Genomic DNA, 13,837 nt, shown 5'->3' on the forward strand with positions numbered 1-13,837 from the left:
TTTCTTCTTCTAACTGCTCGCGGTTAAAGGAGAATTCCAATAAAATTAATTTATTTGACTGTTTTGTCACCAGGTCGGCAAAGGAAAGGGCTGGAAGGTGAAATTCCAGCGGGATGGGGGAAAAAAAAGGGAATTTTCCTTCTAAAAGCCAAATTCCGGATTCCGTGAGGGAATCCTGATTTAATTATTGGATTAAAATCGCTTTTTGTATAAAGGGAAGGATGAGGCGAGGGATTTGTGGTGAAAATTCCCGGGGAATAAATGGGGATAAAGCCAGGAATGAATCAGATAAATCCCTGGAATAAATTCGTCTGGAAGTTTTGTTCTTTTGGAATTGTGGTTGCCACGCAAATCCCTCCAGGGACTTGAGATTCCGGGAATTGTAGGAATTATGGATGGAAAAGGAAAATATTCCTCCCTCCCTCCATCCATTCCTCAATTTTCCCAGAAAAACTATTAAGGAATGACAAAAATCCCCCTTTTTTTAATGTAAAATCCCTCAAAACATAAAAGAAAAACTCAGAGCCGCCTTAATTTTTTTTAACCATTTATATTTATATATATATATATAAAAAAATTAAATATATATAATATATCGTGTTTAAGACTAAAAATATAGTACAGAATATTTAAAAAAAAAAAGGAAAATGCAACGTAAAAAAAAAAAAATGGGAACGGGGAGAGATCTCGGAATTTCGGGGGGGGGAAAAAAGGAAACGGGGGAGGGTCTCTAAACCAACCTGTGCTAAAAAAAAAAGGGGGAAATTCCATGTTCCAGCCCCAAAGTGGGGCTGGAATTTTAAAGCTTCCCGGTGGCCGGGGCGGGCTCCCCCTCTTCCCGTGGGATATTGCTCTGGAGTTTGGGGTGCAGCACCTGGAGCGGGAATTCCCTCCCCCCTCTGGCGTTTTGGGGTGAATTCAGGCACCTTTGGGATCCCCGGGGGGTTCGGGCCCGTCCTGACGGGACCTTTTTGGGTGGTTTCGGGAATTTCGGGAGGGGGAAACGAGAGGGGAGGGTCCCGCGGCTCGTACTGGGATTGGGAACAGGCGATTTGGGGGATTTGGGGGATTTTGGGAAGTTCCCGACCCCGGGGAGGGCCCTTGAGGGGTGGGGAGGGGTCTCGTACCTAATCCCGGGGTTTTTTTTGGGAATCAACCGGGAATTCCCTCCAAAATTCATCCCACAAATCCCCCCATCTCAATTTGGGGTCCCTTTGGGAATTGGAGCTGGGAATTCCCTCCAAAACTCATCCCCAAAATCCCAAATTCCAAACTGGGGCTGGGAATTCCCTCCAAAACTCATCCCCGAAATACCCAATCTCAAATTGGGGTCCCTTTGGGAATTTGGGAGCTGGGGCTGGGAATTCCCTCCAAAACTCATCCCACCAAAATCCCCAATTCCAAATTGGGGCTGGGGGTTAACCAGGAATTCCCTCCAAAATTCACTCCCCAGATTCCCCCATCCCAAACTGGGGTTCCTTTAGGGAATTTGGGAATTGGGGCTGGGGATTCCCTCCCAAAATTCATCCCACAAATTCCCCCATCTGAAATCGGGGCTCATTTGGGAATTGGGGCTGGGAATTCCCTCCCAAAACTCATCCCCAAAATCCCGAATTCCAAATTGGGGCTGGGAATTCCCTCCCAAACTCATCCCCCCAAATGCCCAGTCCCAAACCGGGGTCCCCAGAGCCCCCCAGGCCCCGGCCGAGCTCCCGATCCCGAAGTTTTGGCCGGTCCTGGCTCCCCGGCTTCCCGGGAATGCGACTCCCACTGGGTTTACATTCCCAGGAGGGACGGGGAGGGGGATCCAGGGGATCCCATGGGAACCATGTGCGTATGGAAACCCCAAACTGCCCCCGCTGCCGCTGCTCCGGGGGGATTTGGGATGGGGGAGAACGGGGGCAGCCGGCCCCGAGGGAGGGGCGGCCCCGAAATCAAGGCACAGGGAATGGGAATGGCTTGGGATGGGGCTGTTTTGGGATTTGTGTGTCCCTCTGGATTTGGGAACATGCTGATTCCAGTGGGAATGGCTTGGGATGGGGTTTTTGTGGGATTTGTGTGTCCCTCTGGATTTGGGACACACAGATCCCAATTGGAAATGGTTTGGGACGGGGCTGTTTTGGGATTTGTGTGTCCCCTCTGGATTCAGGGACACGTGGATCCCAATGGAAATGGTTTGGGACGGGGCTGTTTTGGGATTTGTGCATCCCCCTGGATTTGGGAACATGCGGATCCCAATGGGAACGGGAATGGTTTGGAGAATGGGAATGGTTTGGGATGGGAATGATTTGGATGGGGTTTTTTTTTTGGGATTTGTGTGTCCCCCCTGGATTTGGGAACATGCAGATCCCAATGGGAATGGTTTGAAATGGGTTTTTTTTTGGGATTTCTGTGTCCCTCTGGATTTGAGAACATGCGGATCCCAATGGGAATGGGAATGGTCGGGACGGGGCTGTTTTTGGGATTTACACATTCCCCTGGATTTAGGGACACGCGGATCCCAATGGGAATGGTCAGGATGGGGCTGTTTTTGGGACTGACGCATCCCCCTGGATTTAGGGACACGCGGATCCCAATGGGAATGGTCGGGACGGGGCTGTCTGTGGGATTTACACATTCCCCTGGATTTAGGGACACGTGGATCCCAATGGGAATGGTCGGGACGGGGCTGTTTTTGGGATTTACACATTCCCCTGGATTTAGGGACACGCGGATCCCAATGGGAATGGTCGGGGCGGGGCTGTCTGTGGGATTTACACATTCCCTGGATTTAGGGACACACGGATCCCAATGGGAATGGTCGGGACGGGGCTGTTTTTGGGATTTACACATTCCCCTGGATTTAGGGACACGCGGATCCCAATGGGAATGGTCGGGACGGGGCTCTCTGTGGGATTTACACATTTCCCTGGATTTAGGGACATGCGGATCCCAATGGGAATGGTCGGGACGGGGCTGTTTTTGGGACTGACGCATCCCCCTGGATTTAGGGACACGTGGATCCCAATGGGAATGGTCGGGACGGGGCTGTTTTTGGGACTGACGCATCCCCCTGGATTTAGGGACACCCAGAGCTGCTCCCTGGGGAAGCTCCGGGCCCAACCACGGGGCTCCAACCCCGGTGGGCGGTGACACAGAGGGGACGACGCGGCCGCAACCCCTCCCCTCCACCCGCCGGGGGGGGCTGGGAAGTACCGGCAAAACCAACGGAATGAACGGAAGCTCCAAGAACCCGCGGGGACGGTCGGGATTGGGCAAAGCCCTGAATATCAGGGAGCCCTGCCCGGCCTAGACGTGCGTCTGCATGCGCTGCTGGAAGCGCTGCCCGTAGTCCGAGTGCTGCGAGGTGTACGAGAAGCGCGCGGCACCGCCGCCAAACTTGCCCACGGCCTCGTAGGGCTCGTAGGCGCCGCCGAAGCCCAGCCGGTAGGGCGGGAAGGCCGCGCCGGGGCCGGGGAACCCCACGCCCACGCCCACGCCCACGCCCACGCCCGCGTAGTTCTCGTAGGACAGCTGGCTGCTCGTGTCCCCCGCCGCCGTCACCGCCGTGCCCGGGGGTGCCCCCGCCGCCTCCGCGGGGAACTCGGGGGCGCCCCGCGGGTAGGAGCTGAGCTGGGCGTAGCCGCTGGAGTGGGAGAGGCGCGAGGGCGGCCGCGGCTCGAAGCGGGGCCCGCCGGGGCCGGGCGCGCGGTAATCGCCGTAGAGCACCGAGCGCGAGGCCGGGCGCTCCTCGTGGGCGCGCACGTTGTAGTAGCCGTTGGTGGGGTCCTGGGGGGGGAAAGATAACGGGGGGAATGGGGCGGGTTTGGGAATGCCGGAGGGGCGGGAAGGGCGGGGTTGGGGTTGGGAGGGGCGGGGGAGCAGACCTTGAGCTCGTACTCCTCGCGGGTGTCGATGGTGTCGCAGCGCAGGTCCTGCTTCAAGTCCACGTCGTCCTTGAACGACTGGAAAACCCACGGGAATAATGGTGGGATTATGGGATTATGAAATAATGGAATTGTGGAATTACAGAAGGGGATCGGCGGGGAGGAACCTTGAGACCCCTCCCATGGTGGGAAGGGGCAGCTCCCAATAGCCCAGGGGGATCCGAGGAGGAGCTGGGCACTTCCAGGGACTGGGAATCCATGGAATCCATGGAATCCATGGAATCAGGGATGGGGAATCCATGGGATCATGGAATCCATGGAATCAGGGATGGGGAATCCATGGAATCAGGGATGGGGAATCCATGGGATCCATAGGATCACGGATGGGGAATCCATGGGATCCATGGAATCAGGGATGGGGAACCCACGGGATCATGGATGGGTCCAGGACTGATCCCTAAAATCCCATTGAACCGGCCCAGGGAATGCTGGGATTGTTTGGGATGGAAAAGACCCCAAAGATCATGAGGACCTTGGGACCTTCCACCATCCCGGGTGGCTCCACCCCGGCCTTGGGCTGGGGACCCTCCCAGGGCTGGGGACCCTGCCCGCCCTCCCGGCCATCCCGGGTGACAATCCCTGCCCAGAGCCCATCCTGGCCGGTGTCCCCGTGGTGTCCCTCACCGAGTAGATGGCCTTCATGACGCGGGTGGCCGTGGACACGCTGGCCGTGTCCTCCTCCCGGTCCGTGTGCAGCGTCAGCGGCTCCCGGTTCACCGTCTCCACCTTGATGTCCAGCTTGCGCAGGGTGACGTCCTTGCGGCCTGAGGGGTGACCACAGAGTGACCATGGGGTGACCACTGAGTGACCACTGAGTGACCCCCAGAGTGACCCCCATAGAGACACCCTGAGTGACCCCTGAGTGACCATGGAGTGACCACTGGGTGACCATGGAGTGGTAACTGAGTGACCATGGAGTAGCCCCCATAGAGAGACCCAGAGTGACCCCAGAGTGACCCCCATAGAGACACCCAGAGTGACCCCAGAGTGACCCTGAGTGACCCCTGACCCCACTCACTTCCTTTGCGGCGCCGGTAGAGGAAGCAGGCCAGGGCCAGCAGGCAGCTGATGAGGAGGACGCTGGCCCCGATGGTGGCCCCGGCGATGATGCCCACGGGCAGCACCTCTGTGGGGACACCAGGGGACAGTTGGGGACAGCTGGGGACAAGGACAGCGCCACAGCCACGGCTCTCATCCCAACATCCCCAATAACTCGTCTCGGAGGAGGATTGTGGGCTCACCAAGCCCAGGACTGCAGGGGTTACTTGGAGAGCCCCACCCCATCCGAGGCCTGACCCCTTTTCCTGGAGGAATTCCCCCAAATTTCCAGCTCGAGGCCACCCAGAGCTGTCCCCGAGCTTCCTGCAGGTGTCACCTTTGCCCAGCCCAAAGCTGTCCCAACCTGACCCAACTCAAGGCCGTTCCCTGTCACCCCAAGCTGTCCCCAAGCTCCCTGCCATTGTCACCTTTCTCCTCGAGCTGGATGATGGCCGTGCCCAACCCGGGCCCGAAGCTGTCCCAGCCCATCTCAAGGTCACCCCAAGCTGTCCCCAGGTCCCTGTCATTGTCACCTTTCTCCTCGAGCTGGATGATGGCCATGCCTGGCCTAACTTGAGGCCATTCCCTGTCACCCCAGGCTGTCCCCAGGTCCCTGCCATTGTCACCTTTCTCCTGGAGCTGGATGATGGCCGTGCCGGGCCCGAAGCTGTCCCAGCCCATCTCAAGGCCACCCCAGGTTGTCCCCAGGCTGTCCCCTGGTGTCACCTTTCTCCTCGAGCTGGATGATGGCCGTGCCAGGCCCGAAGCTGTTCCAGGCCAACCCAACTGGAGGCCATTCCCTGTCACCCCAAGCTGTCCCCAGGCTGTCCCCTGGTGTCACCTTTCTCCTCGAGCTGGATGATGGCTGTGCCGGGCCCGAAGCTGTTCCAGCCCAACCCAACTGGAGGCCATTCCCTGTCACCCAGAGCTGTCCCCTGTCCTCTGGTGTCACCTTTCTCCTCGAGCTGGATGATGGCCATGCCAGGCCCATCTCAAGGCCACCCCAAGCTGTCCCCAATCTCCCTGTCATTGTCACCTTTCTCCTCGAGCTGGATGATGGCCGTGCCGGGCCCGAAGCTGTCCCAGCCCATCTCAAGGCCACCCCAGGCTGTCCCCAGGCTGTCCCCTGGTGTCACCTTTCTCCTCGAGCTGGATGATGGCCATGCCAGGCCCATCTCAAGGCCACCCCAAGCTGTCCCCAGGCTGTCCCCTGGTGTCACCTTTCTCCTCGAGCTGGATGATGGCCGTGCCGGGCCCGAAGCTGTTCCAGGCCGTGCAGTTGTAGCGCGTCTGGAAGTCAGCGTCCATGACGTTGTTGATGGTCAGCGTGGACAGGACCCCGCTGCCCGTGTTGCTCCTCTCCACCGTGTAGCGCTCCAGCGTCCCCGCTTCCAGAATGTTCTCCTTCCACGCCCAGGCCTGCGGGGAGGGGCCACGCGGACAGAAATGATTGGGTACTCAGATTTTCTCTGGTTTATATTGGGTTGTGAATTGTCCTGACATCAGTATGGTTATCATGATTTTATTTTATTTTATATTACTCATTTGTTTTCTGTATAAACATATATTTATATATTTAAAATAAATATTTATATATTTATATATGTATATATTACTTATAATATTTTCATTGTTAAATAATCTATTTTATATTTATAAATTGTTTTATAAATATAGATATTTATTAATATTATCTTATACTTTATACTTATTATATAAAATATATTTATCTATATTTATTTATATGTGTTTGTTATAAATATAAAACCAAATTTTTACATTTTATAGTTATTTATTTTATATTGAATTTGTTTGATATTTATAAACTACATTTAATTATGAATACATATTAACACATATTAATTGTAAATACATATTAACACACATTAATTGTAATGTATCTTTATAAAATAACTTCTTTTATATGTATAAATAAGTTTATAAATTTCTTAAATATTTATTTACATATGTATTTGACGTTATATTATTTATATATATATATATTACGTTTTATATTATTTATTTTGTCTTTACAGGTTGTACTTAATATATAACCTATATATTATATATAAATATATATATATATAACCTATATATTATATATAAATATAACCCTGCGATGTACTTAATTATAAATATATATTGATATGTATTTATATATATTAATATATATATAAATGTATAAATTAATATCTATAGATATTAAGATCTATAAATATAAATATAAATTAATATATTAATATATTTAGAAATTAATATAAATATAAATATATCAATATAAATTTATATATATTAATATATAAATGTATAAATTAATATATAAATATATATAAATAGAAATATATATGAATAGATATTAATATATAAATATATATTAATTCTAATGTGTATGCAATGATAAAATTTGATATTAAATTAGTGAATGACATTAATAACACTAAATAATTCAATATTAACAATTATAAAATTATTAAATAAATGACTACAGTAAATCAACTATAGAAATGAGGTAACATTTGGAACGAGGTGGTTCCATTGTCCGAGTGTGGCCGTGGCAGCACTCACGATGCGGTCGGGGGGCGGCGTGCTGCCGATGAAGCACTCGACCTTGCCGCGGTCCCCGCGCACGGCGAACTGCACGGGCTCGCTGGAGATGATCGGGGGGCCTGTGGGGAACGGGGAATTGGGGTGGTTTGGGGGGGATAATGGGGATTTGGGGTGCTCTGGGGGGAATAATGGGGATTTGGGGTGGTTTGGGGGGGAACAATGGGGATTTGGGGTGGTCTGGGGGGGAATAATGGGGATTTGGGGTGGTCTGGGGGGGAATAATGGGGATTTGGGGTGATCTGGGGGGGAATAATGGGGATTTGGGGTGGTCTGAGGGGAATAATGGGGATTTGGGGTGCTCTGGGGGGGAATAATGGGGATTTGGGGTGGTCTGGGGGGGAATAATGGGGATTTGGGGTGGTTTGGGGAGGAATAATGGGGATTTGGGGTGGTCTGGGGGGGAATAATGGGGATTTGGGGTGGTTTGGGGAGGAATAATGGGGATTTGGGGTGGTCTGGGGGGGAATAATGGGGATTTGGGGTGGTCTGAGGGGAATAATGGGGATTTGGGGTGGTCTGAGGGGAATAATGGGGATTTGGGGTGTTTAGAGGGGGAAAATGGGGAATTTGGGGTGTTCCGAGGGGAAAATGGGAATTTGGAGTGGCCAAGGGGGTAATGTGAATTTGGGGTGTTTAGAGTGGGGAAATTGGGAATTTGGGGTGTTCCGAGGGGGGAAATTGGGAATTTGGGGTGGCACAGGGGGATCCAGGCATTGGAAATTCCTGGAGCTGTGTCCAGGCCGGATCAGGAATGAGGGATTTGGGATAAAATTCCCTGTTTTGGCTGGAACTGGGGAAACCTCCCACAGGAAATTCCAGGTTGAAATTCCTGGAGTTCCTGACCCCCATTCCCACCTCCCCAGGTGTGGGAAATCTCCTTTCAGGATTTATTCCCTTCCCATCATCCCCCTCTGCCACTTCCCTTAACTTTTTCAGTTCCAAACCCAACCAAAAAAACCCCAAATCCCATTTCCCCCCTGCATCCGAGCCGCCCCGACCTGCAGAATTCAAAATTCACCAAAACCAACCAAAACTGAGAATTTTTGGGACGCGCGGATCCGCTCCGCTCCCAGGGAGCCCCGGGAGGTTTTGGGTGTTTTTTTGGGGTTTTTTGGGGTTTTTGGGGGGCTGACCGTTGACGAAGAGTGTGACCTCCCTCTCGCCCACGCCGATGCGGGGCACGATGGCCTTGCAGACGTATTGGCCGGCGTCCGCCTGCGTCACCGCCTTCAGGTACAGCTGGTTGCTGTTGCTCAGCACCTGTGGGGACAGGGGGGACACTGGGGACACTGGGGACAGCCGGGGGGCACAAGGGACGTCCCCCGAGGCTCGGCAGCCTGGCCAGGAACCGTTCCTGAGGGAATCCCGGCCCCAGACCCCGTTCCTGGGGGGTTTGGGGTGTGGAGGGGGCAGGAGGAATGGTGGGGGTGCTCAGGGGGTGTGTTGGACCCCAACTCCAGCCCCAATCCCAAACCCAAACCCCAAACTCCAAACCCAAACCCAAACCCAACCCCCTTCCCGAATCCCAGCCCCAACCCCAATCCCAGCCCCAATCCCAAACCCAAACTCCAAACCCAAACCCAAACCCAATCCCAACCCCTTCCCGAATCCCAAACCCAAACCCAAACTCCAAACCCAAACCCAAACCCAATCCCAAACTCCAAACCCAATCCCAAACCCAATCCCAGCCCCAATCCCAAACCCAAACTCCAAACCCAAACCCAAACCCAATCCAAACCCCTTCCCAAATCCCAAACCCAAACCCAAACCCAAACTCCAAACCCAACCCCATTCCCGAATCCCAAATCCCAATCCCAATCCCAGTTCCCATTTCCAGGGAGTTTTGGGGACACAAAGCCACAATGGGGACATTCAGGGGTTCTGTTTGACCCCAATTCCAGCCCCAATCCCAACCCCATTCCCGAATCCCAAACCCAAACTCCAAACCCAATGCCAAACCCAATCCCAACCCCAAATCCCAATCCCAGTTCCCATTTCCAGGGAGTTTTGGGGGCACAAAGCCGCAATGGGGACGTTCAGGGGTTCTGTTTGACCCCAATTCCAACCTCAATCCCAAACCCAATCCAAATCCCAACCCCAATCCCAGTTTCCATTTTTTGGGGGATTTTTTTTCGGATATTTTTGGAGAATTTTTTTTTATTTTTTGGGGACTTTTTGGGGTGATTTTTTTGGGGGGATTTTTTGGGGATTTTTCTGGGATTTTTCTGGGGGGATTTCAGAACACATGGAGCCCCGCCCCTGACCCCGAGGGTGCAGAGAACATTCCGGAACCCCCCTTGGACGGGCTCCTACCATGTTGGATTCCTTCTTGGTCCAGGTGAGGGTCAGGGGGGGGTTCCCCGACCACACGCAGGTCAGGGTGACATCGGAGCCGATGTCGGTCACCGTGGGCTTGGGGTCCACCACGATCCGGGGGGCGACTGGGGGGAAATGGGGAAAAACCAGGAGGGCAGCGTGGGGAGGGGCTTTGGGGCCGGGTTTGGGGGTTTGGAGCCGTTTTGGGGCTGTTCTGGGGCTGGTTTGGGGCCCTTTTGGGGTTTTGGGGCTGTTCTGGGGCTGGTTTGGGGCTCTTTTGGGGCCATTTTGGGGTTTTGGGGCTGTTCTGGGGCAGTTTTGGGGCGGTTTTGGGGTGGTTTTGGGGCTGTTCTAGGGCCATTTTGGGGCAGTTTTGGGGTGGTTTTGGGGCAGTTTTGGGGCTGTTCTGGGGCAGTTTTGGGGCGGTTTTGGGGCTGTTCTGGGGTGGTTTTGGGGCAGTTTTGGGGCGGTTTTGGGGCCGGGTTTGGGCTTTTGGGGCTGTTCTGGGGCAGTTCTGGGGCGGTTTTGGGGCAGTTTTGGGGCTGTTCTGGGGCTGTTCTGGGGCAGTTTTGGGGCTGTTCTAGGGCCATTTTGGGGCGGTTTTGGGGTGGTTTTGGGGCGTTTTTGGGGCAGTTTTGGGGCTGTTCTGGGGCAGTTCTGGGGCGGTTTTGGGGCAGTTTTGGGGCTGTTCTGGGGCTGTTCTGGGGCAGTTTTGGGGCAGTTTTGGGGCTGTTCTAGGGCCATTTTGGGGCGGTTTTGGGGTGGTTTTGGGGCGTTTTTGGGGCAGTTTTGGGGCCATTTTGGGGTGGTTTTGGGGTGGTTTCAGTGCGGTTTCGGGGCGGTTTTGGGGTCACTCACAGTGCACGTCCACCAGGGTGCTGACGTTGGTGCTGCCGATGTCGTTGTGCACCTCGCAGGACACGGGCTCCGTGAAGAAGGTGTAATCCACCTGCGTGTCGTACCTGTTCTCCTTGGCCTCCTCGATGATCACCCCGCCCTTGGCCCACCTGGGGACAGTGGGGACACCGTGGGACCCCGCCCCAAATCCCCGTCCTCATCCGAAATCCCAATCCTCATCCTAAATCCCAATCCTCATCCTAATTCCCAATCCTCATCCTAATTCCCAATCCTCATCTGAAATCCCAATCCCAAACCTAAATCCTAATTCCCAATCCTCATCCGAAATCCCAATCCTCATCCTAATTCCCAACCCTCATCCGAAATCCCAATCCTCATCCTAATGCCCAATCCTCATCCTAATTCCCACTCCTCATCCTAATTCCCAATCCCAAACCTAAATCCTAATTCCCATCCTAAATCCCAATCCCCATCCCAAATCCTAATTCCCATCCTAAATCCTAATTCCCATCCTAAATCCTAATTCCCATCCTAAATCCCAATCCCCATCCCAAATCCTAATTCCCATCCTAAATCCTAATTCCCATCCTAAATCTCAATCCCCACCCCAAATCCCTGTCCCCATCCAAAATCCTAATTCCCATCCTAAATCCTAATTCCCAATCCCCATCCCCAATCCCAATCCCCATCCTCATTCCCAATCCCCATCCCCAATCCCAATCCCAATCACCATTTCCAAAGGGTTTTGGGGAGGGGACTCAGAGCCAGGGTGGGGACGTTTGACCCCAATCCCAATTTCCAATCCCAATTCCCAGTCCCGGGGTTTTGGGGCTCACCTGTAGCCCTTGATCTCGGGGTTGGCCGTGGCCATGCAGGTGAACACGACCCTCTCGCCCTCCTGCACCGTCTGGGGCTGGATGGACAAGGTCACCGTCGGGGGGTCTGCGGGGACAGGGACAGCTCAGGGGGGGACACCGAGGGACCCCAAAGCTCTGGGGTGAGGCAGCCCCGTCCCCGTCCTTGTGGGGACCCTAAATCCCACCCTGTCCTTGTGGGGACCCTCAGCTCTGTCCCCATCCTTGTGGGGACCCTCAACCTCACCCTGTCCTTGTGGGGACCCTCAGTCCCACCCTGTCCTTGTGGGGACCCTCAATCCCACCCTGTCCTTGTGGGGACCCTCAGCCCTGTCCCCGTCCTTGTGGGGACCCTAAATCCCACCCCTGTCCTTGTGGGGACCCTCAGTCCCACCCCTGTCCTTGTGGGGACCCTCAATCCCACCCCTGTCCTTTTGGGGACCCTCAATCCCACCCCGTCCTTGTGGGGACCCTCAATCCCACCCTGTCCTTGTGGGGACCCTCAGTCCTACCCTGTCCTTGTGGGGACCCTCAATCCCACCCTGTCCTTGTGGGGACCCTCAGCCCTGTCCCCGTCCTTGTGGGGACCCTCAATCCCACCCTGTCCTTGTGGGGACCCTCAATCCCACCCCTGTCCTTGTGGGGACCCTAAATCCCACCCCTGTCCTTTTGGGGACCCTCAATCCCACCCTGTCCTTGTGGGGACCCTCAGTCCCACCCTGTCCTTGTGGGGACCCTCAGCCCTGTCCCCATCCTTATGGGGACCCTCAATCCCACCCCTGTCCTTTTGCGGTCCCTCCGTGGGGCTGTCCCCGCTGTCCCCAGGGCTGTCCCCAGGGCTGTCCCCGCTGTCCCCGGGGCTGTCCCCAGGGCTGTCCCCGCTGTCCCCTCCCGCCGTGGCCGCCCCTTCCCGCAGCAGCCACCGGGGGTCGGTGTTGGTCACCGAGTCCCGGCCCTGCCTCCCCTCCTCTTCCTCCTCCTCCACCCCCTCCACCCACAGACACCCCAAAAATGCCCCAAAAATGCCCCCAAATCCCCATCCCTCCCGCCTCTGGTGTCCCCAATGTCCCCAGGGTCCCTGTCCCTGTGTCACGGATGGTGCACGCTGAGCCTGATGAAAGTCTCCCTGTCCCTGTCCCTGTGTCCCCAGTGTCCCCCCGGTGTCCCCAGTGCCACCCACGGTGCACGTTGAGGCGCACGGAGCTCTCTTTGCCGCCGGGCACGGCCTCGTTGGAGCTGCGGCAGGAGAAGCTCTCCCTGTCCCTGTGTCCCCATGTCCCCGTGTCCCCAGTGTCCCCCAGTGTCCCCAGTGCCACCCACGGTGCACGTTGAGGCGCACGGAGCTCTCTTTGCCGCCGGGCACGGCCTCGTTGGAGCTGCGGCAGGAGAAGACGCGGCCGATGTCCAGCTCCGAGGGGGTGATGGGCAGCAGGCTCGTGGTGCTCTCGCGCTTCCCGTCGGCCAAAAGCTCCTGAGGGGACACAGGGACATGGGGACACGGGGACAGGGACACGGGGACAGCTCCAGACAGGCTGGGGGCACCACGACGGGGTGGTCACCACACTGCAGTGTCCCCAGCCCGTGCCGGTGACAGCCCCGTCCTGCTGCAGCCCATGGCAGAACCAGGCCAGGGTGGTGACAGTGGGACAGGGGGCACAGAGGGGACACACAGTGACAGTTCTGGGGACAGTTCTGGTGACAGCCATACTGTGCTGGTGACAGCGCCCTCCTGCTGCAGCCCGTCACGGAACCAGGGGATGGTGGTGACAATGGGACAGGGGGCACAGGAGGGACAGGGGGCACAGAGGGGACACAGTGACAGTTCTGGTGACAGTTCTGGTGACAGTTCTGGTGACAGCCATACCGTGCTGGTGACAGCGCCCTCCTGCTGCAGCCCATTGCAGAACCAGGCCAGGGTGGTGACAGTGGGACAGGGGGCACAGATGGGACAGGGGGCACAGAGGGGACACACAGTGACAGTTCTGGTGACAGTTCTGGTGACAGTTCTGGTGACAGCCATACCGTGCTGGTGACAGCGCCCTCCTGCTGCAGCCCATCACGGAACCAGGCCAGCGTGGCCGCGGGTTTGGCGCTGCGCGCCCGGCACGTGAGGTTGTAGGGGGTCCCCGCCCTCAGCAGGATCTCGGGGGCGCCGTCGATCGTGGGGTCCTCGGGGGGGACTGCGGGGGGACAGAGGGGACAGTGGCTCAGAGGGACACCCTGGGACACAGGGGATGG

The 13,837-nt window shown here is 55.2% G+C and overlaps 1 protein-coding gene and 1 long non-coding RNA gene across 3 annotated transcripts in view; both read right to left on the bottom strand.

Annotated features, from left to right (window-relative positions):
* Positions 1-530: 530 nt before the first annotated feature.
* KIRREL1 (kirre like nephrin family adhesion molecule 1) overlaps positions 531-13,837 on the bottom strand; it is a 31,982-nt gene continuing 18,675 nt past the window's right edge. The window contains exons 4-16 of one of the 2 annotated variants that reach the window (XR_013185688.1): positions 13,622-13,779; positions 12,920-13,070; positions 11,582-11,687; positions 10,746-10,894; positions 9,885-10,012; positions 8,705-8,831; positions 7,530-7,630; positions 6,185-6,383; positions 4,945-5,052; positions 4,551-4,690; positions 3,867-3,944; positions 1,648-3,768; positions 531-1,594 (exon numbers count right to left, since the gene is read on the bottom strand). Coding sequence is in view for 1 of the 2 variants with exons in the window: in XM_054653206.2 (XP_054509181.2) it covers positions 3,289-3,768; positions 3,867-3,944; positions 4,551-4,690; positions 4,945-5,052; positions 6,185-6,383; positions 7,530-7,630; positions 8,705-8,831; positions 9,885-10,012; positions 10,746-10,894; positions 11,582-11,687; positions 12,920-13,070; positions 13,622-13,779 (1,925 nt within the window). In the remaining variant the exon portion in view is untranslated. Of the gene's footprint in view, positions 3,769-3,866; positions 3,945-4,550; positions 4,691-4,944; positions 5,053-6,184; positions 6,384-7,529; positions 7,631-8,704; positions 8,832-9,884; positions 10,013-10,745; positions 10,895-11,581; positions 11,688-12,919; positions 13,071-13,621; positions 13,780-13,837 lie in introns of both variants that reach the window. The other variant, XM_054653206.2, reaches the window with a different exon arrangement.
* LOC143696258 (uncharacterized) lies at positions 5,060-6,178 on the bottom strand. The gene is made up of 3 exons (XR_013185689.1): positions 5,917-6,178; positions 5,498-5,690; positions 5,060-5,392 (listed from the first exon to the last, which is right to left on the bottom strand). It is a non-coding gene; the product is annotated as an uncharacterized LOC143696258 (long non-coding RNA).

This window comes from Agelaius phoeniceus, chromosome 31 (genome assembly GCF_051311805.1).
Source record: "Agelaius phoeniceus isolate bAgePho1 chromosome 31, bAgePho1.hap1, whole genome shotgun sequence".
Lineage (NCBI taxonomy): Eukaryota > Metazoa > Chordata > Aves > Passeriformes > Icteridae > Agelaius > Agelaius phoeniceus.